This window comes from Homalodisca vitripennis, chromosome 3 (genome assembly GCF_021130785.1).
Source record: "Homalodisca vitripennis isolate AUS2020 chromosome 3, UT_GWSS_2.1, whole genome shotgun sequence".
NCBI lineage: Eukaryota > Metazoa > Arthropoda > Insecta > Hemiptera > Cicadellidae > Homalodisca > Homalodisca vitripennis.
The window spans coordinates 28,215,374-28,241,156 of record NC_060209.1 but is presented as its reverse complement, the minus strand read 5'-3'; the positions used below and the strand labels follow the sequence as shown (position 1 = coordinate 28,241,156).

The following is a 25,783-nucleotide window of genomic DNA, read 5'->3' as shown; positions in this document are numbered from 1 at the left end:
GTTTAAAGTACTTACCATAAAACAAACAATTTAAGTAATTAAAATTGTGGTGAAATAAAACTATAATCCATAAAAATAAGCATTGATTGAATTAAACTTCAACATAATTGTAAAGAAAAAGTGATCAACATTAAACATATTAAAAATCATTCAAGGTTTAGATTGAAACATTGTGTAGGAAGAGAGGGATGGTAAGTTAAATGAAAACAACCTTCTTCATTAATAACATTTTTATGGCACAAAATTGTAAGGCACTTCAACTTTTATTGAAAACTTGAAAAAATAACACAGAAATAATATTATTTAAGTAAAAAATATTCAATACAAAAAGACATTAGTCTTACAAAAATATGATCGATAGATAAACAAACAGTAAAAAACCAATACTATTTCCAAACACAGAACAAACAGAATTAAAAATTAATGAAAATTACATACTTTTTGAGCCGGGAACACAAGCATTACTAACAGCCATTAACTAATCTTAACATCTTTTGAAGCTTAATGTAACAAACAGAGGACAGTTACTGATACAAGAAGACAATATGAACAAAATAAAATGGGGATTTTTTACTTTATATTTAACTAAATAAAGATCGATAGACATAAACAATTTTAATATATGCTAAAGAGAGTAAAAACATGCTTTGTGTTCAATTTTTGTTTGTTTTTAATTTCAACCGAATAATTAAGTTTATCATACAGTACAGGTAATTTACTTTTTTTAAGTGACAGACACTTGTGAAATTACATTCACATCCACAGTGTGTTGCTTACTGACATTGCATGTTGTCCAATATTATATTTTTAGTTTGAAGTTAGTTTCAATGAAGCAAATTAAGACATGACGAAAGCTTGTATTAAAGCAAATTTATCCTTACATAAAAAGAACAGGTAATAATCAGTCGAAACTAAATCTAGTTTGAAATTATTATAAAGTATCTAATCATTATTAATCAGTAGAAGTAAAAGATTTCCTCAGTCTAGTGCTAAGGATAACATTTTATATATTTACAGGTTAATAAAACATGGGAAAGTACTTTATAAGTTGGATATGAGGCAAAATTGGTATAACATAATGCTTTTTTAAAGTAAATACTAAATATTTTTATAAAACGTTTTAACAATCACAGCTTTTATCAGGTACTGGTATAAAATAAGAATAACCAATTGGAAATCAATTTAAAGGCTTTTGCATAATATTATCTGAGAAGTTTTACTAAATGGCATTAGAAGTTCAGTAGTACATTGTCATGATTTAAAATTTTACAATAGTGAAGACCGAAACGTTCTCTTTGAATGACTTTGGATTCAGCAAAAACTAATCAGACATTGATTATAACAATATAAATAATAGTATTTCCTTTTCCTTACAGTGTAATAATAACATAAATGAGTATTTTTGTTCAGGTAATATTATGTTGTTTGCTATCCCAGAAGTACTTTCTTCATCATGTCGGCATGACCATGGTGCTGGATGGCCGTATTGTTCATGATACATTTGCTCGAACACAGGTATTGGAGCAGAGGGACTCTGTACTTACCACAGAAATCCACAAATTTTATGTGCTCCACTCGGTTGTCGAAAAACACACCTACGAAATTATTGACTTTTAAAACAATTAACATTTTTAAATACCCACAAACATCAGTAAATTACATTATAAAGAAGTTAATTGACGTTGAACTAGCACCAGCTGTCTGCTGCTAATGAAGTACACAGAGTCAGGACAACATGTTATACAAATAACAAATAAAAATAAAGGTTATTTAAGGGACTTTAAGAAAGGTTCTATGAGTTTTCCCCGAAAAATGCATTCGTTTATGGTTATTGTACATAGAAACTTTACAAGTTGGCATTTTAAAATATCAATCAACTTTTAAGAAGCAATAATTCCGTTTGTATCGGGTTTAAGTATATAAAAAATATACGATTTTGTGTGTGTTTTTATAAGCTATAATTCTGCTCTCTACAAATAATTTTTTGTTTTTTTTTTATTTTTTCATACGCTGTATTTGTGAGCAGCAAAGGAACCAATACATTTTCTATAAGGATTTACACAATGATAGGCTTTTATTTCTCTTAGGACATTTTTTATTAAAAATATTCACCTATATAATAGGCTTAATTTATTTTTTATTTCAGAAATTTAATGTAATCTAAATAAGTTGTCAAGTAAATTGCATTTTCCTTCCAAAATACAGAAATTTGAGTCAAACATTTTCTTTATTTCATCTTGATTTTTGAAACTAAACAAAACTGTTTTGCGACGATATTCGAAAACTGAATTTGGAAAGACTGGGTCCTAAATAATAAACGAGGTCGTGAAACGTTGATTGGAAGGTAGGCATACGATATTAACACCAAAACACCGTGCCGGTTCGTAGAGGGAGCGGGCAGCCAGCTTTGATTTTGTAACTCCGACCACAGAAAACTCCAAGATGTCCTTGCCCTATCGAAGTCAGAAGAGAAGAGAACAAGAAACCTAATTCCCGAAATCTAGAAAACCTGAAAATACTAGAACCAATCAAAAAGCCAGAAAGCCACAGAAACATCTAGAAAGAGAACAACCATCTGGTAAAACAGATGGCTCGACCAGCTGTAAGGAAACAGCTCCCGGTCCGTCCAAAGACCAACAAAATAAAGTGGCAAACGCCACATCCTCCCCCTCTACCCCGGGAGAGAAAAGAAAAAAACTCAAAAGGATAAGGTAGGAAGACAAGGACGGAAAGATTAGAGACTACAACTGGTACTGCTGTCGTTAGCAAACAGCTAGAAATAGCTCTAGTATGGATATCCTGCACGCTCGCGAGGCGCTCCAAAAGCGTAACGGCTAGAATCCATTCCGACTGACCACACTACTCAAGATTAAATCTTTTTAGTTTAAAGAGGCTTGAGGAAAAGCCTAGTAGTAGTAAAAAAAATTTGAACAAAATTAACTACTTTCTGTGGTAGCTACCAATAAATAAAGGTCTGAAGTGTTGACACAAGGATGGGTTTTTTCGTTTGTTTCTACATCACTAATACGCTTGGTGGTCAAAAGGCTACAAGAGGGTGTTCCAGTAAGGTTGGGAAGGAAATTAAATAAGTGTACACTTATTAGCCAAAGCACTCCCTAAGTCTCCACCATCCGGGTATCTCTCCACCCCGGAACCCAAGGGCCACTTAAGCACCCGAATGGAAACCCCGAACGGTTGGTGGAACTCCTTGAACCACCAGGAGCGTATTACTCCAGACATAAAGTCTGTATTTTTGTTCAAAGATGGGAGGATCAGAAAGGATGAAGAGACCATCCCAAAGCGAAAATTAAAAATATGAGAAAATTACACCCATCATAATATCAACAGACCTAATTTTGCGTTGTACAGGCTAAATAGGTAAAAACCTGGTACTGGCAAAATTTAGTTAAAGTGGGCCAGTACTCTCCTCCCCCTACGGGACGGCTGAGAAAAAAAAATTTGGTGGCCAGTGGGAAAAGACAAAATAAAGTTTTATTTTTCCATACTAGTTTTTTAAATTTAGAGAATTGGAGCAAATTAATTCAGGCTCTTAAAAGGCGTGAAAGAAAAACTGTAGAGCTACGGGAAGAGCTTAACGGAGTAAGGAAATCATTTGGTCGTGGTAAAGTGGTTTAATTAGGAACTTTAAAAAAAAAACTACAGTTTGTTAAGTGTTGGCCAGGTAAGGCAAAAATACCCTGAAACCTACGGAAAAGAGACCCAAAAAACTAACTGGACCAAAACCCAACAAAATTAGGTTAACAATCAATAAACCTCTAAAACAATAACAATAAAAAAGCCTTCAAAGGAAAAACAGTAACAACAGTAAAAAAAAACTTCCAATATAAACACTAAACAGCAAAATAAATAAGATAGCTGCTGGAACATTTAGCAGCTTCAGAGACAAAATTATAAAGTCTTAAAGACACAAAGAGATAACAACAACAACTAACTACAAAAAATATATAGACAAACTACAATCTTCAACAATATTTTCAACAATAAAAACTAAACCTATCCATCGCTGCTAACTTAGCTGAATAACAAAGAATTCCACCTACTGCCAAAAGACTGACCCTACTAAGCAAGAGAAAGACAAAGAAAAGGAAAAGGGAAAGAAAAAGTAAGCTTGTGTTGTAAAATGTAATGGGTTGCCCGAACCAAGGATAGCAGGCTGCGCGACTGCATTAGGGAATGTTAAAAATAAATAAACATAAAGTTCACTCCCAATGTACAGCCTAGAAAAATTGCCGAAGCAAAAAAAAAATTCTCTAAACAGTCAATGCTAACCCTGATCCCCCCGTGTATATGTATTGTAAAAGAAGAGGAGTAAAAGTATCAGAGTGTTAATGTGGTGTAAGGAAGAGAAGAAGAAGAAGAAGAAGGAGACAGAAAAAACTAAACTAACATCACTTTGCCCTAAACCATCCCTATAAACGTCCCGGCAGCGGCGCTTTGGTCTTAGATAGGCCCAAATTATTTCTTCAGGTGGGAAACATGGGCCGACCTAATAAGTTTCCCTGACTTGGGACACCTCAAAGTCACAGCAAAAAGTATTCAGAAAATCATTAGAGCAATTTTACTGTGGTGTATGCAAAAAGTACAAGTTGTAAAAAAAAACTATTATAAATTTATAGTATTACAAATAAATAAAAGCATAAAGTACATTGCCTTATTATTACCAAGAAACCAACTTCCAGTATCACTAACAGGTGAAGGCAGAAAAAAAAATCAAAAGTTTGGCTTTCAGAAGAAAAAAGTCGGTTGCCATCAGTCGGGGGTAGACTCAATTTGTTTCCTCTCAAAAGGTTGAGAAAGTTCAAAGTAATCAAAAAAACCTAACAACACCTTTCAAAACCTAAAAGAATAAGAGAGGGAAACAAAGTAAACAAAAATTAATCAAAAGCAAGAGCAACTGTACCGTAGAAGAGCAAAAAATATGTGGAGCAAGTCGTAAAGTAGCGCTACCGGTAACTACTACATAAAGTTCAACAAGTCCCAAGTGAATAAGACACAAGCCCAAATAGTAAACTCTCCCTTTAAACTGTAAATAATTTAGAACACCCCCAAAAAAAAACTCTTTTAAGGCCAAGAATCCAAAAAAAAAACCCCAGTGAAAAATTAAAAATTAAGAAATTAAAGACCAAAGGAAAAAAAAAATTATTTAACCACTTAAGGCTTAAATTAGGCTAAACTGAAATTTAGGTAAGTTAAACACCCGAAGCTGAATCAAGCAAGCTGACATATCAATCAATCCAAAGAGTCCACTAGGGTTTGGTATATTATAAAATAGTGAACCCTCAAGGTGGCAAACTATAGTTTTAAAAGTTTGTAAAAGAAAGGAAGTTTCAACATTTTGGAAAGAAAGTTTAGTTTTGTAAGTAATTAAATCACTTATATGTATGTCAGCACGTCAAATCCAACCCCAAGCTGCAACTTCATAAAAATTACAAAACAAGCCTAGGCCTATGTTACTTTCAATGCTAGTTGAAACTAAAGGTGTACTCCATATTAACTTTAACTGTTTTAATTTAAACAGGCACTAGTCAAAAGAATCAAAGGGCTTTTAATAATAGACTATGAAAGAATTATTATTTTTACAATAACATTAAAGTTTTGAAGAAGGTTTTAGAAAAAAAATTGCAAACTGTTAGACTAAATCAACCCCTTAAGCTTGAACTGCCCCGAACAATCAAATAGCATAGGCCTACATAAAAGTTTGACATGTTTCTAAGTAGAAAAATTATCAGATAAATTTAACAGTAACACTTCACTTACCTTGTGTATAGACTAAGATTAATTAACAAAATTGTGTAAGACTCGAATAAATTCAACGCAGTAGACAAAATCATCAAATTAGTGCTATTAAAAATTTAAACTCTTATCAACTTAAAACATGTACAAGTGGAGTAAATCCGCTGGAAGAATAAATAAATAACTAAATAATTAATTAAATCCTAGAATAACAACAATTAATTGCATTTGGAACTAAGGGTAGGTGTGGAAAGGTTAAAAATTTTAAATAAATCAGAAGTAGAGATGAAATATCAGAAGGAAAGCAATTTATATAAAAAAACAAGAACACTTTTAATTATAAGCCAACCCAAAGTAAATAATCTGGTGAAACTGAATGGGGGTTTCAAATATTAACCAGAAAGCTAAGAACTTTAAAAACAAAAGGTAGGCTATACATAGGCGGCAGTACAATACACAGTCACCAACACCATCTATGAAATCCTTCGACTTTACTTGCACAGATCTGAGCCAAAGTTTAAATTAAAATACTAAAAGGTGCTAATTAAAGTTTAGAAAGCACAAGTAATTAAGTACCAGGTATGTTTAAGGCAACAGGCTACACTGTAGGTGAAAGTAAAAGTAAGGTTAAGAGTTAACTTGGTGAGAGAAAAAAAATTTATTCAAATTGGTTTAAAGTAAAATTTTAAGCTAGAAAAAATCAACCAAATACCTATGCCTAAATAATTAGTGAGAATAAGTTACTAAAGTTTAAGAAATACTGTCACTCACATGTTCAATTATTACACAACTAGGCTTAGGTAGCAGTTGGTTGCAAGAACTGCTTGGCTCAGACCTGCACATTAAAAACAAGCTACTTCGAAAAAGTTAAAAATTTTGAGTAAAAAAAGGCAGTGTAAGGAAAATTTAGAAAACTAAAAAAATTTAGAAAAACGTCTACCCCTTTAAAAAAAACTTAAAACTAGGACTTAGCTCTCATAGCTGTGTAGAATTCCTCCGCTCCCACCGGCAAACCTAGCCTTCCATTTCAAACCACGCTCTGCTACCAATATGCGACGATATTCGAAAACTGAATTTGGAAAGACTGGGTCCTAAATATTAAACGAGGTCGTGAAACGTTGATTGGAAGGTAGGCATACGATATTAACACCAAAACACCGTGCCGGTTCGTAGAGGGAGCGGGCAGCCAGCTTTGATTTTGTAACTCCGACCACAGAAAAACTCCAAGATGTCCTTGCCCTATCGAAGTCAGAAGAGAAGAGCGACAAGAAACCTAATTCCCGAAATCTAGAAAACCTGAAAATACTAGAACCAATCAAAAAGCCAGAAAGCCACAGAAACATCTAGAAAGAGAACAACCATCTGGTAAAACAGATGGCTCGACCAGCTGTAAGGAAACAGCTCCCGGTCCGTCCAAAGACCAACAAAATAAAGTGGCAAACGCCACAGTTTTACATGGTATTTTCTTTCAATTTATTCGGTAAATAGGTGTCTTTCAAATAACATGTACATAATAGTACTTTCTCCACTAATTTTAGAAAACTATTTATGAAATACATTTTTGACCTTTTCTTGCCAAATAGCCTACACATTTTTTTTAAGTCTAATATTAAATATTTTTATACATTCTTAATTACAAAAAACATTACCTACTGTTCACAGGGTAAAACGTTACTGTTACAACTTCTTTCCTAATTGAAATACCAAATTATTAGTTTAAACTTTTGTTTTGTTTTTCCACAGTCCAAACTTGCATGGAAAGGTTGGATAATTGGTGATACAGGGCCTCTGAGAGCTGGGGTAAGTGAGGAGTACAGGATTGCTGGGGGGAGTGGTGGAGAGGCTGTGGGCCGTGTGCAAGAACGTTTTATCACTCGACCCTGAACCTTAACGACAGGTCATTTCTCACTGATAATGCAGATCCAAATGTGATTTAGCAATTAAAATCAGAGCAGAACTGGTACATTTTAATTTAAAACTTTAGTTCCAGGAAAATATAATATCTGCTCTTTGTACAGAATGCACAAAATAAGATGATGTTCAATTTTGTCACAGTCTGCCTTACTTTCAGAGATTATTTAAATGGGAAGTGTTTTGGGAAATATAGAAGAGTAACATGGAGTACCAACACTTATAAACAAATTCAATTTTTCGTTGAATAAATACTAAACGTATCCAATTCTATATCCTTACTTTTCAAATATTTAAAAATAGAAAGTACTTTGACCCCCAAAGTTCTCAAATGCAAAAAATGTGTATTTTATAGAATTTTAAAAAGTATTAAAAAAAATTTTAGCAAATAGTACAATTATTTTTTTTCTGTTTCAAAATGGCAGCCACAAATTGTACAGAAATGTATTTACTGAAATCTGAGCTCATTATCAACGTTCTTCATGATAAAGTAGCAATCGCAAAGTGGTTAGCTTATACTACAGATTTTCTGGATTAGAGTTAGTTTGTGTTTAAGCTACTCATGGTTAGGTATATAGTTTTAGATTTTGTTACAACTACAAGGTCCTACAAATATAGGATTGTATGTGCAGTTTTGTGTCATGATCTTAATTATTACTATTCAGGATTTTATCTCTGAACTTCACTTAAATCCCTTGCACTATAAAAAATGTACTAAATTTTATATTGAATCAGAAAATAAAACGGACATGTATGAAGAAACAACTGAAATTATTTGCCATGTTTTTATACTAACCATGTGATTTTTACTATCTTGTCCATAATCAATGACTTTTGGCATTCAAAGCTTGCTGTAGTGATAACCTCATGAACTGACCGAATCGAGTTATGAAACCACTATTATTATTGTGTTTTCGTAGAATAGTATTTTCAACCATGTCTGCTTGTTTGGCTGATGTCAAAAGCCAAGACAGGAAAAATAAGGAATAATGACTTTGCAAGAGCTGAGAAAATTATCAACTTGTTGCAAGAAGAGGAAAATATAATAATTGGTTATATTAGTTTTTCCCTTTCATCACCTCTATCGTCTAATTATTATTACTAACATATGATAGTTTTTACTCAGCATACCTTGGCATTTGGGATTGACACAGTGGTGAGCGCTGTTGAGGTACTCACGCAGACTGTAGGGCAAGTCTCGTGCATCATACTGTATCCTGTTGACCTTGATTGACCTTGCAGCAACTTCCAATAGGCTTGGAGGATTATAGGTCATGTCATTCACAAAACTGCACACCAGAGGGTTATCTCTCAGGCTCAACTGAAAACAATTTATTTTTAACTACTGTACTTTTTTTATAGACAGTACATTTAAATGTAATTTTTATTAGAAAATTCTGTTGACAACCATACACCAACCTTACACTGAAACTCATAAAAATATTTAAACATTAATTATTATTATTAAAAATATTACTACAGTATAAAGTATATGTAATAATGTACATATTCTAAATGTGCTACAAATCTTTCTCAATTTTGTGCCATTCCATTTTATACACAGCATCATTCATATACAAGCTGTTGTTTGCATTTTTAAACTAATTCTTCACTGGAAAATGTTAATACTCTCTCTTTACTATGAGGAAATAAATAATATTCCACTTACCTAAAATTGTAAATCATAAAATAACTTCAAACGTTGAGTGTATTAGGTTAATGGTTAACAGATTATAGATTTCAATGCTAAATTAATATAATTATGTATTTTTTATGTGGAGAATTTTTATATATTTACAACAGTTGTTGAAATGATAAATATTATTATTGTGTTTGCAAAATGGATGGATCTACGCAGGGCCGTAGTCAGACCGACTATCTCCAAGCTTCTAAAGAGGGCCTTTGGACCTGGCCTCACATCGACATTACATTTTTAGAATGTTCAGGATCACTCACTCTAATTATGCTTCATTTGTAACAAAGTAATAAAATCATGACTGTTAGTATCTGATGTCCATCAGGTTTAAGGTCTGAAAAGTTATTATTACTTATGGACACAAGTGTTTTGGACAGTTTGGAGGTTGCAAGAGAGGGCAGAGGCAATTAAATTAAATTACACGCTGACTTAAGTAAAGATTTATTCATTTATGGTTTTTGTATAAAATAGAGAGTACTATAATACAGTGTTTAAATGTTTAAAATTTAATGCAGCATTAAGCAATAAACAAGGATAACCAAGTCCTCATCATAAGGACAGTGCTATGTGTTTATTGCCCAAAGCTGTGTTTAGCATCAGCTAACAAACAACCAAGTTACTTAACTGATAACAAAGTCCTGATCTTAAGAACGGTGGAAAAGGAAGCGATGCTGTTCCAAAAGGAAGCAATGTCAACGAGAAGCAGGTTACTCTGTCCCTATATAATATTTGTTATTAAGCTATATAAGTAGGTTATCATAAATATGTTACTAGTAGTACCAATGTTAAAGATAACCTTTATGGGCCCTCAAGAGATTTGAGTTTGGGTACTAATTATAGGGATATTTTTCTTTTTACCAGAAGTGTGGGATGTCGCCGGAAACGTCACCGAAGCCCGCACTGATGGCCAAGGGCGTTTCCGATCAGTACTTTCTTGACTTCAGATCACGTGCCAGATCGTCCAATGTGATCCGACTTCGGAAAAATTCACAAATAAAAAAAAAACTTCGGGAAAATTCATTTTTGGGGTTTTCTGGTGAAAAAAGAAAACAGCTTTCAAAATAATACCTAAATTCAAGCTCAGACCACGTGAGCGCTCTTTAAATATTGATATTTATAATTCATATATATGTATTTACCTACTTATATAACCTAATTACAAATAGTACATAGAGACAGAGTGGCCTCCTTCTAGCCAACATTAAATATTTAACATTTAATTTCTAGCAACACGTCATAATTTCTACACACTGCCTCTATGGGAAGTAACTTGACAGTATTCTGGTAAGGAGAGATACATGATCAACCCGTCTCAGGTTGAAAATGAACCTGATGGCTGAGTTCTGTAACTTTTGGATTCTGCCAACGTTCTTTCTCTCGAAACGCTGTTCCCACAAGCAGTTGCACAGTTTTATAAGAGTGACAGGACTAACGTCTGCAAAAGCTGCAGTTTTGCAGTCTCCGCCAGTAACATCTGCACAAACCCTTCAATCTGTCGTTCGCACACTGGGTGACGTGAAAAATGTGATCGGAAAAAGTGAGGCCATGATGCCAAGAGTCTTAACTCTATCGCAAACGGCAAATCTCTCACCACCACCACCCCGCTCTCACTTAGGGCTTACAAACAGGCTTTTCAGAGCAATATGCAGAACTATGCATTTGCTTATGTTGAGCCTGAGTCCATTAAGGATTGACCAAGTTCACACGTGATATAGGTCAGTATTGATCTGACCAATTGCTATTCATATCCGACTCATAATTGAGATGCAGCTGACAGCCATCTGCATACAAATAGTTTGTGCAACTTGCAGACACAGCGGGAAGTCTGATGTGTACAAGTTGAACAAAATTGGGCTGAGACAGCAACCTTGAGGTACACCACACAATTTGAAAAAGGGCTAAGATGACTCATTGACAAATTTTTGGACCTGCTGCCTTTCTTGCATATGATCTTATCCATGAAGCCACACCCTCACCAAAGCCATAAGAGTTCATCTTGGCAAGAAGCATTTCATGACTTATTAAATCAAAGGCTTGAGAATAATCTATCATTACAAGAGAACTGCATTTGCCTTTATCTTTAGCTTCATATAAATTATTACTAAACATGTTTTTGGGGGCAGTACAAATGCTGTGATTTCTTCTAAATCCAGACTGTAAAACTAGCTAAATGAAAGTACTATAGCTAGACATTTTTTATCTTCTCAAATAGGTTAAAAATAAAAAATTACTTGAAGTTTCAGAACACAACATAGGTTTTGTTTTATGTATATAACATAAAAAATCCAATAAGCCAATTGGTAAACCAATATGGTCAAATTTATTTCTTGTTCTATCTTCTAATAGAATATTGCGAAGAAACCTATTACGAGGGCTGTTCAGAAAGTAACCTCCGGTCGATTGAAAAAAATACACCAAGTTAAGTAAAAATATTTTAATATATACATCTTACAACTACATCTTTGCACTATTTTTCGACATAGTCTCCATCACGATTGAGGCACTTATCGTATCTCTTCACAAGCTTTGAAATTCCTTCTGCATAAAAATCACCCGCCTGTGCCTTGAGCCAGCCTGTGACCGCATCTTTGAGCTCTTCGTCGTCATCAAACCGCTGGGACCCGAGCCATTTCTTCATATGCATGAAGAGGTGATAGTCGCTTGGCGCCAGATCTGGGCTGTAAGGTGGATGGTTGAAAACGTCCCACTTGAAGGACTTAAGAAGGGCTGTTGTTCTGCAAGCAGAGTCAGGACGGGCGTTATCGTGCAAAAAAACGATACCGGAAGTCAGCATACCACGGCGTTTGTTCTGTATAGCCCGTCGTAATGTTTTTAGTGTTTCACAGTACACGTCTTGATTAATGGTCGTCCCACGTTCCATGAATTCAACCAACAACACCCCTTTGGCATCCCAAAACACCGTTGCCATCAGTTTTCTGGCAGAAAAATCTTGCCGGGCTTTTTTTGGTTTGGTAGGCGAATCTGAATGTGCCCACATCTTTGATTGTTCTTTTGTCTCAGGGTTTACGTACTTAATCCAGGTTTCGTCACCGGTCACGATTCTGTTTAACAATGGTTCTCCTTCGTCCGCATAACGTGACGGAAAGTCTAATGCAGAGGCCATTCTTTGAGTTTTGTGGTGGTCGGTAAGAATTTTGGGCACCCATCGTGCACATAACTTACGGTAACCCAATCTTGCTGTCACTATCTCGTACAAAAGAGTCTTAGAAATCTGTGGAAAATCAGTAGACAACTCCGCCATTGTGAAACGTCGATTTTCACGAACTTTTGCATCAACTGTCTGAACGAGTTCGTCAGTCACCAAGGATGGTCTACCACTCCTCTCTTCATCATGAACGTTTTCTCGTCCACTTTTAAATAAACGTACCCATTCACGGACAACTCCTTCACTCATAACTTGTGGTCCGTACACGGCACAAAGCTCACGATGAATAGCTGCTGCAGAGTATCCTTTGGCTGTAAAAAACCGTATAACAGCACGCACTTCACATTTGGCGGTATTTTCTATTGCAGCACACATTTCAAACTGCCACAAAAACTAAACTAGCGCAGGTACGATGTTCACTCGACTACAGCTTGATGCCGACTGACCTGCTTAGTGCGTGAATGCACAGATGGCGCGCTACTCCCCTCCACTACCCGCACTGTGACCAACCGGAGGTTACTTTCTGAACAGCCCTCGTATTTAAACCTTATTAATGATTTTTACTTTGGTATTTCGCACCAAGTTATAAACCCATCTGATCTTGAATACTCATGTTCTAATTTCTTAAAAAACAGTTAAATATTAATTTTTGTATACAAGAATGATTTATACTCGTATATAAACTCAAGTTCACTTCACATTTAAGACAAAATTCGTTATTTAAAAATGTAATCGCCAAAGTTCTCTAAGTTGATTCTATCCAACATGGCGTCCAATTGAAGTAAGAATTTTACCTTACAGTTAAAACAGTGAAAATTTTAGATAGAGTATACTGAAATTGCTTTTTTACCAAGATGTCCTGTAATATAGGGTATCAAATGGTGATGTCTCGCATGGAGCGATTGAAGTTGTTTAGTTCTCACATTTTAGTAGAGGAAGGTAGTTTGGTATTCATCAAAAACATCCTCAGATGATGTTGATGCATGCCTCCAAAAGAAATTTGAAAATTTTATAAATAAAGATAAATAAAAAATCTTGCATGAAGTAAACATTTAAATGTTTGAAAACCTTAGTATATTTTTTGTATGCCTTTTTTAATATATTTTAAGGTATAGTATGAATTTTGAAACACCCTCTACAATAATAATCATATACATTATTAATAAGTGAATAAAAATACCATTGAAAGACATCACTCACTCACTGGCTACCAAATAAATGTGAATATACTATCTGTTATTAGTATAAGGAGGGATGAAATTAATAAACACAGCTTACCTCGGACAGACATTTTAAAGAAATTATTTCAGTTGGTAATGTCCTAAGTCGGTTTTTGTGCAGTTGTAGTGTTTTCAAGTTTTTTAAGTTGGCAATGGCTGCTGGTAAACTTTCCAACTGGTTGTCACTCAAAATCAGAGCTTTCAGATCTTTCAACTGACCGACAGCAGGATGTATATCACTCAAATGGTTTCCACCTAAACTTAGAACTTGGAGCCTGAAAATATACATTATAAAATAGACTATTTACATTAATAATCAAAATATGTATTATTCAAAAATACTAATTACAAAAGGTGCATAAATCACTACAATATATAACATCAACATAAACTTGTCTTGAACAATGGAAATTGTTAATATTTCTAAATAATCAGTCTATCATTATAATCTATATTTAAAACTAGCTGTCACCCTAAGTTCTGCACGCAATTACCCGCTAAATAACAGGGTTGTTATAGGCATATCTTTTCTAATTAGTATAAAAAAAAATCCTAAAATCGGACTCTGTTAGCTATGATGACTCAGTAAGAACACTTATGATGTACAGTAATATTAAGGTGGTCCTATGATAATGTTGAAACGGAAAGAAAGCATATTTTATTACTATATTATATCAGTGTATATACCAAATTTAAACACAATCGTTCGTTGTACGATCTTGGACGTAATTTGAGGTCGGGAAAATACCGATAAAAAATGCTCCTGTCCATCAATGTGGGATTCAGTAGCATCTTCGATGCCACCCTGCACTTCCAGCGGATTAAAAAAACATCCCTTGAGATAGTACCAAAATTCAAGCTCAGATCATATGAGCGATTGACAGGGTTATATATAACTTTTTATGTTCATAATACGTACATATGTATAGTCTACTAACAAATAGTAGATAAGGATTTTATAGTACTTAATAATTGTGTTGTATAATGAATATTTGAATTAACCAACTTATAATTTTATTAGTTTATCAGTCTATGTTACATTGTATTGAGTTAGTTAAATTTTTATGTACTAACATGCTACCACGGTAACAAGGTTACTGGAATGTAATACCTCAACACATTATTTTGTAATAGGTTATTGACCAACAACAATATTTCCCGTCTCTAGCAGTCAGTACTCAAATACCATACACATGATTGTTTGAATTAATTTGGAACAATAATGTTACGTTATAGACTTTTAAGACTGTATTATAAGGAAGCAATATTTTTATATTTCAAATAAATATACACATTTTAGATTATAGAAAATATATACAACTTTGTTTATACTAAGTTTAAGCACAGTAGTACTTACAATTAATTACTTAACAAGGTAAACATGTCTGACACAATTTTAATTGCTCTATAAGTGATTCAATATTATCGATCATTCCAGTGTTGAGCACTTATCATACTGCAGCCCGATGTTTGTCACCTTTTCCTTTTTTTGTTGTGAAGTTGCCTGATGAGAGAATCATTAATTCCTAAAGGTCTTGCAATAACAAAATTAATATTGGAAAATTTGTATTCATTTACCAGTGCCTCATTTAAACTTTTTCCAATACTCCAATATTCTTCATCTGTTAATTTTTAATAACTAACCAGTGCTGAAGCAACACTGAAAAATTAATTTTAATTAAATATAAACAAGTATTTATGAACATCGGGTAGGCTATTTTAACCCTCATTCATAAATACTTCTGGGGTATTTTACATCCCTGACATTCTATCTACCTACCAGGTATATTTATATATTAAGGGGGCACCACCACAATTGAATCGTACCAAATTAATGATTAGAAATACTTAAAACTACCAATACAAAAACATCCAAATTATAGTTATTTACAACTAATTATTGCCAGCTCTTTTGAATGTATCGAATAACATTCAAACCAGTAATATCATTTGTATGGTATAGAAGTATTGGCTGCAAGTAGACTACAATGGGGATGTAAAAGTGTTATTTGTGTCACAAGCTGCCAAACACATTTATTCTTAAAAATATAAAAAAGTAACTGTCACATTGTTTAGTTTGTTATATGTTATAAATATACATAGCTTAGTAGGCTACTTTGTTATTATTTCACGGCCATTATTTTTGAAGAGTATTTCTTGTTTTCTGCCTCCCAAAAGGAGGGAAGAAGGAGGTCACTCTGTCTCTATCTACTATTTGTTATTAGGCTATATAAATAGGTAAATACATAAGTACTTATTATAAATATAAAAAGTTAACAAGCACTCACTAGATCTTACCTTGTATTTAGGTACTACTAGGGGCATTTCCGATCAGTACTTTTCAGGCCTCAAATCACATCCCAGATCAACCAACGTGATCTGTCATCAATAAAGTTGGACAATCTTGCATGTGATCTGAGGCCAGGAAAATATTGATCGGAAATGTCCCTGGCCATCAGTCCAAGCTTTTGGTGAAGCCTAGGAGCCACCACACACTTCTGGCAAAAAAAGAAAACAGTCCCTCTAGATAGTACCTAAATTCAAGTGAGCCCTCATAAGGGTTATCTTTAACTTTGGTACTATACTAGTAACATACTTGTGAAAATCTAATCTCAACCTACTTAACTTATATAGGCCTAGGCTATTACTAGACAGGGACAGGACACAGTGGCCTCCTACTCACTGACATCGCTTCCTTCTGGAAGATATAAAACAAGAACCAATTGCCATAATGGCATGTAATGTTTACAATAAGTCAATCTGTTCTTTCTTAAAATGTTGGTTTTTTTAGGTAATCTGTAAAAGACTCTTCCAATAGTAGCCTCCAGATAATATCAAAGTTCTAGTTACAAAGTACTATTACTACCTAGTACAAGTACTAAATGTTTAACGATTATTAAATTATTACATTTTTTACGAATTCGAATAGATATTTTGGTTTTAGTAGTTTTGATAATCATGCATATCAATGATTCAATTGTGGTGTTGGTTGCTTATTATACTGCACAATTAAGGGTTTTTATTGTCTATAGATATTCTTTATCAAATTATATATGAAATTTAAATTGGGATGCCTTAAATAAATAGGTAACTTATTCAGCCTATACACTCTAACCAAAAGATCAATAACTAACTTAAAAGTATTTTCAGTAACTTACCTTGACAGATTAGAGATTTCATTAGGAATTTCTTCAATCCTATTGCCACCAAGATACACATATAACAAATTCTTGGCTTCCAGTATTTGTGGAGGAAAATAAGTCAAACTGTTTCCACTAAGATTAAAATTTGTCAAAGTTTTGCTGACTGATTCAAATGACTTTGGTAATGAATCGTTTTCAAGAAGATTGTTTTTTGCTATTAGAGAAGTGAGAGGAAATGAGAGTAATATGTCAGGAATCCTTTTAAGTCTGTTACTGCTTATGTCCACAACTTTTAGGTTGCGAAATATGGCAATATTAGTAGGTACGTCAACTAAATGATTTTGATACAATATTAAGGTATGAACTCCTTCAGGATTAAATTCATTTTCTTCCGAATTTTTGTATTCATCAAAATAGAGAGCTAATGTCTGAAAATCAAGTGATCGATGTGATAGATCAACTGTCTTCTCATTCCCACTTAATCCATCACTGTCACTACTACTACTTTCTGAATAACGGTACATTTTATATAGATTTATTTAATTAAATTGAAATACACTGCAGTTAATGTTGACAATTTAATGCTTGATTATTTTCATAAAAGGTAAACTAGTATTTTGAAATTATCTGTAAAAACATTATTATTCTAATGGAAAGGATAAAAACAATACAAGTAAAAAACTTGAACAATTAATCTGTCATAAAAACTACCTATTCCCTAACGCCTGTCTAAGACAGGAGTAGTCCGATGGAAGACTACTGAGACTCGATCTACCAAACGAGTATTTAAATACAAGATCAATGGTAAGTATCCTACGTCGACAAGGATTGTTATCTTATCACACTCATTACCTAACTCTTACTTCAAAATAGTGATGGTCGTTACAGAACGTAATAGGATTTAATAACACTATTACCACGTAGTAGCCGTCACCGTTGTAATAGGTTACAACAAACACCCTATTATTTTTGTCACGTAAACATAACAGTTACTTAGTAAACGGCTATCTGAGAAACAGTCTGGATCTGTCACTTCTACCCATCACCCTATTACAAAAACTACGAGTAATACGGAACGAACGGTGTGTCACTGACACTGGATTCGTTACGTTACCGCTGTCACTATATTTGAGTTTTGTCACGTCATTCACACGTGATTCACAGACCATTCGTGTCGTGTTATGACACGAAAACTTCAATGCACTTGCGTTCTGACTCTGAGGGCTACTATCGTGTTTGTGCATTTCAAGTTGGTTATTGACAGTTCTAACCGTATTAATAGTTTAATAGTAGTGTTTTGGACTTTTTCCACTAGTTTTATACATTAATAAAATTGTGTTTAATAGTTTCACTCAGTTTTTGTAGTTAATATCTTTAATTTTGTGTGACTGGTGTGTGAAACAAAATGAACAGAAAACAGAAGACTAGTTATTTGTGGTCTTACTTCACAACTACGGATCCCGTAAGTAAAATTGCTAGGTGCGATTTATGTGGTCAATTGGCAAGTTTTAAAACTACAGTTTCTAACCTTAGAAAGCATTTAGAAAGAAAACATACCACTGTTGCTTTGCCACCGCCAGGAGGGAAACACTTACCGGTATCAAATGTGGTTGAACCCCTTGCTGTTCCTTCTTTGGCCTCTACTTTAAACAGGACTACATCGAACACCAACATTGCCATGCAGAATGTAAATTCTGACAACATTGCCACTAATAGTTCAATGTGTAATATTGTACCAAATAACCAACCAAGCATTAGGTCCTTCATACCTCAGCAGAAAAAAATTAGTGAAACCCAAAAGAAGAAACTAGACAAGCTCCTCTTAAATGTGTTTGTTCAAGATTACCAACCCTTTTCAGTAGTAGAGGACGAAGGTTTTTAAAAAGTTCGTCAATGGTCTAAATCCAAACTATGTTCTGCCAAACAGAAAAACCATTTCATCTTCTATGATACCAGCAGAATATGAGATGTGTTTGAATGCTGTTCGACAAGAAATGCTAACAGTATCAAATGTTACTTTGACAACTGACACTTGGACCTCTTCAAACACAGAGAGTTATATGGCTCTAACTTCCCACCACATTTCTAACGATTTTGAATTAAAATCAATTTTACTTGAGTGTTCTGTCATCAGATCTTCTCATACAAGTGTAAACTTGGCGGTAGAAATAGACAAAATTGTAAAAAAATTTCACCTTGAAGGCAAAATCATGATCATTGTCTCTGACAATGCCAGTAATATTGTAGGGGCTATAACTAATGAACTAAAACTAAAACACTTCGGATGTTTCGCCCATACAATTAATTTAATTTTGCAGGATGCATTGAAGGTTTGTCAGAGCTTAACAGATCGCATAAAAGCTATAGTTTCTCATTTTAAAAGAAGCACTAGTGCTACAGAGAAGCTAAGGGAAGTACAGAAAAATTTGGGACTGGAACCCAAAAAACTAGTTCTACAAGTAGCTACAAGATGGAACTCAACATTTTATATGTTGCAAAGAATTTCAGAGTTGAAGGATGCTGTTAAAACGACAGTGGCTTTAATCAATAAAGAAATTCCAGTGCTCACCGAAGATGAATGGAAGACTTGCTCCGAATTGGTAATGGTTCTGGAACCATTTGAAGAAGTAACCAGAAATATCTCTGGGGAAAATTACCTTACAGCTAGCCAAGTGATTGGATTTATCAATGGACTAGTTTCTGTCTGCAATAAAATGAGAAAAGAAACCCTAAGCGAAGTCTCCAAACGTGTAGTTGATGAATTGCTCAAAGGACTAAAAACCAGATTTTCTAACATTGAAAACAGCAAGACTATAGCTTTGGCGACGTTGTTAGATCCACGTTTCAAGCTTGCAGTATTTTCAGATGAAAAATCAGCTGGATCCATAAAAACCTACTGCACTGAGCTCATGTCAGCCATATGGAGCAAGAAGACAAGCACTTCTGTGACGTCTGTCAGTGGAAGTCAGGAAAAAGACGATGGAAATCAGCCTCTTACAAAACAGGCAAAGTTTTCTATCTGGGCAGACCTTGATAAGATGATAGCATCCAAGAAACCGTCAGGTACGTTAAAATATATTAATCTGTAAACCATATTAAATTGGGTTTAAAAAACACTTTATTATCCACTTAAAATAATTGTATTTTCAGGGTTAAAGGCATCTGCTGTCATATTCAATTACGTGTTAAAACACTTTATTATCCACTTACAATAATTCATTGTATTTTCAGGTTCAAAGACATCTGCTGCAATTGTTGAAATGAACCGTTATTTAGACGAGGAATGCATCGGACGCTCAGAAAACCCACTACTGTGGTGGAAACAAAATGAAGTTTTTTACCCTCTGTTGTCACAAGTTGTAAAAAAAACATTTTTGTGCAGTGGCAACATCGGTCCCCTGTGAGAGATTATTCTCAAAAGCAGGATACATAATTACAGAACGACGTACCAGATTATCAGGGAAACGATGTGAACAACTGTTGTTTTTAAATGCTAACAGATATTTAGTGCAATAAGTTTTTTTAGTTGTTCTTAGTTTAGTTTTCTTATTATATGTCAGGCAAACTGTGTTAAGAGCTGTTGTTTTATAATGCCGACATATTTTTAGTACAAGTTTTTTTAGTTGTATATTTTTACTTGCATATTGTAGTTGTAATATACTTTGTATATTTTTTCAATACGTTGTATCTCATAAATTACATTCTAAAAGGTATTGGCTTATCAACTTTATAGCCCTGGTTTAAGACTTAATAGTAACTTAACTTAAGTAAATTTTAAATGACACACTAGTTCATAAGCAATTTAGAATTACGAATAATAATATGTTTTAGTATTGCAACTCTAACCTGTAATTTCAAAAATTAAGTTGAATTATCAGTGTTTGCGGTGACGGGTGTTTGCTGAAGTTACGAGAGCTACGGCTGTAACGTAACTGTCACCATTAAATAATATGGTGACAGTGACAGACCGGCCGAGCGCGAGCGGAGCCACAGCGCCAGGCGGAGCCGGAGCTGTCCCGTAATAGGTGACAAAAATAATAGGCTACTGGAACCTATTACGGCTCCGTCACGTAACGTTGGAACCTATTACGTCAAAGTAACCGTAATTTCCATCACTACTTCAAAATACTAAAACTTTTTTTTTAGTCTGTTTAATGGATAGATGGACTTTGAAGTACATTCATGAAACCTTAACGTACACTATTACTACTTTCGGATTAAAAAGTACATACACATGAGTGAACGTTAACCACAACTAACTAATTGGAGATACAATAACAAGAGTTGAATTAAAATTTAGCTTGTTTAGTTCTGTGTTTGACATATAAATCAATTATTTACGAGTAATCCAGTTTTTATTTCAAAAAGAACGAAAAGTTACCGGTTTTTGGCTCTTCAACCAAACTAAAACTTTGAAATTTCATAACTCTGAAAATTGTGATCTTTTTACTAACAAATTGATATACAAAACAAGTGTACTGTTTTTGAGTATATGATTTTAGAATTATACGAAGAACGATGTTATCAGATTACTATTTTACTTTTGACCGGGCATTTCAAAACTTAAGTATTGGTCACGTTATAGAGCTTTTAACCAGATTTTCTCTTGTCCGTATAATTTTGTAAATCACGATTTAAAAAGTTTAATTTTTATCACAGATTTAATTAAGCAGGTTTATTAATTTACCGTGGCCGACGCGGCGCTTGCTTGTGTGAACGCCAGTTTGTCCATGGCGGTGTTCCCTCGACAGAAGGCTGTTCATGTTAATCAGCTCTTCAACTGGTGAGTAGAATTGAGGCGATCGAAGATAAAAAGGTACCAATAGGTTTCTTTTTAGATATCCAAGAGACGTTTGATAGCACTAGTACCTTATCCATAATTCATGCAGCCAAAGCATATGGAATGGATTATATCTCCTGAAAATGAGTCGAGGTTCTGCTTCATACCTGGACGTCATGCATTCATTCTTCATGGGGAGAGTGCTATGGCTAGACCCGCCCGAAAGGATGTTATCTCAATTATTATAAGCAAAAGGTTCAAACAACTGTGACCTTACTAGGCGGTACCGTCCTCGTGTTGACTCCAATGCCTCAATGATAATAGGTAGTGTGTTTTCTCAAGGCTATTTCAGATGATGCAATTATTCTGGTTGGCTGTGGGCAAATACAACGGGATGGTTACTGATCTTATGAATAGTGGTCCCAGACTTGTAGTTTGAGCTCAATGAATAGTCTCTTTTTTAATCCTTCTAAAATGACTTTTAACGATGCAAGAAATTACTGTTCCTCTTCAAACCTTCTCAACAAGGTGATAAACCGTCGTAAGTTGGCTCTGTTAACTTGTAGCCATCTTGCGGGCTGAGGCATAAGCTTCTGTTGTGGTTTCTTTATTTTTAGACTGTGATAATTATAGAGTCTAGTATCTCCACTATAGTGCCTCCGCCCAATATGAAATCATCTTGGTGTGTAGAGGACTCGCCAGTTTGCATGTCTCTTAACCACAGGCGCTGTTAGCAACTATCCCTATTGGACTGTATATTGTATCTTCGGCCAATATATCTACACACTTAAACGGTGGCCAGGAAGAGTGCAAATAACCTATAATGTAAAGAGCTCTGATGTTCTTGGTTACACTAGAATTACTCAGGGGGTAAAAGATAATGGAGTAAATTACATGCCATTGGACCGTATGAGAACTATGTACTCCTTCAGCATATTATTTTAACTGTGCTTCGTTAGTGAGGATCGGCCCTATGGACAGAAACTCCTTCCTTACTGAGACCTGTAATGGTGTACTGATGGATCCAATTCAGAGGAGACCGGTATTTAGGAAGATCACTCTTTGTGTGGAGTTCTATCATCATATGGATAGGTATCCCTCTGTATTCATGTCAGGAGTTATAGCTATAATTGGAGTTTGCCTGAGAGATACTGAAAATTGATTTCAAGGATAAGAAAATGAGCATCTTCTCAGACAGCCAGGTGCACAACTCTAAGGCACAGAATAAGTAACCTTGCTTTGCATTCAGCTTTGTAAACTTTTACTAATGTTGTTTATTATTTTAAATATTAAAGTAAATGATATAAACAAATAAAATATATAGATTTGTTATTAGATACAATTTACAAGGAGGCAAAATTAAAATTCTTTAACACACATGGGGTTTGCACCAGGGATAACAATTATTTAAAATGAAAATAAATTAGTACAAATCCAAATATCATTACCTCACACCAGGAAAGGTTCGAGTTCTTTCACAAGAGTGGTATTACTTACTGTGGATAGGCAATTTAATTAGAGGACAAAAGCTTCCGTGCTGCTTCAAATTACATAGACTAATGATTAAAATATATCAGAATAAAATTGTTAATGAACAATTATAAAAGTTATAGTTCAAACTAAATATCAGCAAAGGACAAATAAAGAGTCCACTTTACAAAATAACTGGTGACTTCAACTTTATATAATTATAAGTCTTGTAGGTAGGGCTGGTTTAAGGGGTAAGCAAAGTACGCGGTTGAATAACACGCCAAGCAGAAGGGGGCGCCTAAGCACTCTCCAATGTTCAGTGTTAAAGGAGACTAGACTAGAGGTTGAAAGTTGATTCACATTGCCAAACTGTAGGAGTAATTTAAGGAAAATCATAAGAACCCTTGCGCATACTCCCACTACTTGATTTATTGTTATTCCCAAATAAGAATAACCACAAATACAAAATTGACTTGACGCTCCGTTACAGTAGCAAATGGTGAAAGAACGTATTTTCTAAGTTGAAACTAATAAAAACTTATCACAGATCCACTATTTGTCAGGAACGTTTGAGTGGACTGGCAACAATAGCCATTGAGAATGATTTGTTAAACCAAATGGACACTGAGTACGATCTCAATGAATTTGCATTTGCCAAAATAAAAGCAAAGAAAATCTCTTTTAAGTGTTGTTTGTCTTCATTTACGAGTAAATAATCGTTTAATTTAGTTAAAACTGGCTTGTGTATTTAATGATTTGTTCACACTTAATTAACTTTGACTTTTGGTATACGTAATTGGTTTTTAAATTTCGAAAATGTCACATTCAATAAATAAGGGCAAGAGTGTTTAACACTGTATCTAAGTTTATTCATATTTCGCACATTTGTAAGCATTTATACTTATTTGTATTTTCAATGTATTGAGACCCAGAGCTAATCCTTACTACCAGATAAGTTTTTTTAGGGGGAGGAGGCACCGGAATGTTGTTCGCTTACACTAGAAAAATGTCTAGAAAGGGCCCTACTTGTAAATGACAATTTGATGTTGTCACATCTTGTTGTTGGAAATGAATTTAAATATAGTTCTCTAAGAAGTAAAAGGATTTATCCCACCAATAGATTATATTTTGACCACTTAAAATATATCTTGAGGCTTCATTGGATAAAAAATTAATGGCTAATACTTACTAAAAGTTTGAACCACACCAGGTTAACTGATATAATGATCGTTGCCATGATTTATATTTTCTTTGGTAATGGTTACTTAATGGTACAGCTGTGTATAAAATATTAAGAATATTCCTGTTTACAGTTCCTGATTATGTTCATGTAAATGTCAAATTTTTTTTTTTTTTTTTTTTTTCAAAAGCTTTATTTCTGGTTCAATTACTACAAGTAAATAATTATACACAGAAGTTTGAATCATAGAGAACAGAAGAACATAGAAATATTAACATTAGTGGGTTTGCTCCAATGGAGACACCCTATAACATAATACAGTTAACAGAAAATAAACAATAAAATTAGTACTTGACAAACAATGTAAGTTTCAAATTATAATAAAATGTCTTGAACAAGACGTGCTTTCAGTCTTCTGTTGACAGTTCTTTGGCCAATGTTAAAATGGACAGCACCTGTTGATTGGTCCAGAGTTTCTAGAAATGTAGCACTTAGTTTTCGGATGTAGTCACAGATGGTCGGAATTTCTAATTCATTATGAATCTGTCGGTTTCTAACAAACCATGGAGAATTTGTTGCTATTCTCAAAAACTTGTTTTGGAATACTTGAAGTTTGTTCATTTTTGATTTATGGAGGCAAGGACCCCAAACTGGACAAGCATAAGTTAAGAGGGGTCTGAATATTCCTTGGTAGATTAAAAGAGCGCATTTAAGTTTAAGAGATGATCTTCTATTGATAATTGGGTACATTTGTGCCAATCTTGTGTTTGCTTGATTTAATTTTGAATTTATGTGCTGTTTATAAGTAAGTTTAGAGTCTAATAAGACACCCAAATATTTAACAGTTCTGTCATTTTCATTCCATGGTATGATGTTATCTTGAATTTCTATATTCCTTAAGGGATTGAATTTTCTTAGCGAAAATATTTTCGCTTCACATTTTAGAGGGTTAAGTGCGATTTTCCAATTAACGAACCAATCCAACAGTAGGTCTGTATCAGTCTGAAGCATGTCAACTGCTGTGTCAATGTCTTGATGTTGGGAAATCAAGGCAGTGTCATCAGCGAAAAGAGCAAGCGTAGAATGAGCTGGAATGGGTAGGTCATGCATGAACATATTAAACAGGATAGGTCCTAAAATTGAGCCTTGTGGCACACCAGCCCGGATCTGTCGAACAGTGGAATGAGTAGAATTTATTTTTACTGAAAAAGTCCGGTTTTCTAAAAATGATTCGATGATGTTTTGCAAGTAATTTGGAAGTCCAGTTTGAAATAGCTTATACAGAAGGCCTTTGTGCCATACTTTGTCAAAGGCCTGAGCAACATCCAGAAACAAAGCAGCAGAGTGTCTTTTATTTTCAAACCCTTGCACTATTGTTTGTGTTAACCTCGCAAGTTGCTGCGTAGTAGAATGTTTTGCCCTAAAACCGAATTGGTGGGGAGGAATACATTGAGCATCTTCAA

The 25,783-nt window shown here is 34.2% G+C and overlaps 2 protein-coding genes across 2 annotated transcripts; one reads left to right on the top strand and one right to left on the bottom strand.

Moving 5' to 3' along the window:
• Window positions 1-215: 215 nt before the first annotated feature.
• On the bottom strand, window positions 216-17,684 carry LOC124356727 (leucine-rich repeat-containing protein 58). Its single transcript, XM_046807906.1, has 4 exons — window positions 16,906-17,684; window positions 13,806-14,022; window positions 8,797-8,986; window positions 216-1,595 (listed from the first exon to the last, which is right to left on the bottom strand). The coding sequence occupies exons 1-4, from the start codon at window positions 17,412-17,414 to the stop codon at window positions 1,429-1,431; spliced, it is 1,083 nt and encodes a 360-aa protein (XP_046663862.1). The 5' UTR covers window positions 17,415-17,684; the 3' UTR covers window positions 216-1,428.
• A 1,092-nt stretch (window positions 17,685-18,776) lies between these two features.
• Window positions 18,777-20,294, top strand: LOC124358126 (zinc finger BED domain-containing protein 4-like). The gene is made up of 2 exons (XM_046810419.1): window positions 18,777-19,953; window positions 20,122-20,294. Exons 1-2 carry the CDS (start codon window positions 18,837-18,839, stop codon window positions 20,292-20,294), a joined length of 1,290 nt encoding a protein of 429 aa, XP_046666375.1. The 5' UTR covers window positions 18,777-18,836.
• The last annotated feature ends 5,489 nt before the right edge of the window (window positions 20,295-25,783 follow it).

What these genes read in the sequence shown, in the direction of transcription:
- LOC124358126 (XM_046810419.1), top strand. Translation starts at nt 18,837, where the DNA reads ATGATACCAGCAGAATATGAGATGTGTTTGAATGCTGTTCGACAAGAA. An exon ending in AGCATCCAAGAAACCGTCAG is followed by an intron (nt 19,954 to 20,121) that starts GTACGTTAAAAT and finishes TTGTATTTTCAG; the next exon opens with GTTCAAAGACATCTGCTGCA.
- LOC124356727 (XM_046807906.1), bottom strand. Translation starts at nt 17,414, where the DNA reads ATGTACCGTTATTCAGAAAGTAGTAGTAGTGACAGTGATGGATTAAGT. An exon ending in CTTTAAAATGTCTGTCCGAG is followed by an intron (nt 8,987 to 13,805) that starts GTAAGCTGTGTT and finishes AATTGTTTTCAG; the next exon opens with TTGAGCCTGAGAGATAACCC. An exon ending in TGTCAATCCCAAATGCCAAG is followed by an intron (nt 1,596 to 8,796) that starts GTATGCTGAGTA and finishes ATAATTTCGTAG; the next exon opens with GTGTGTTTTTCGACAACCGA.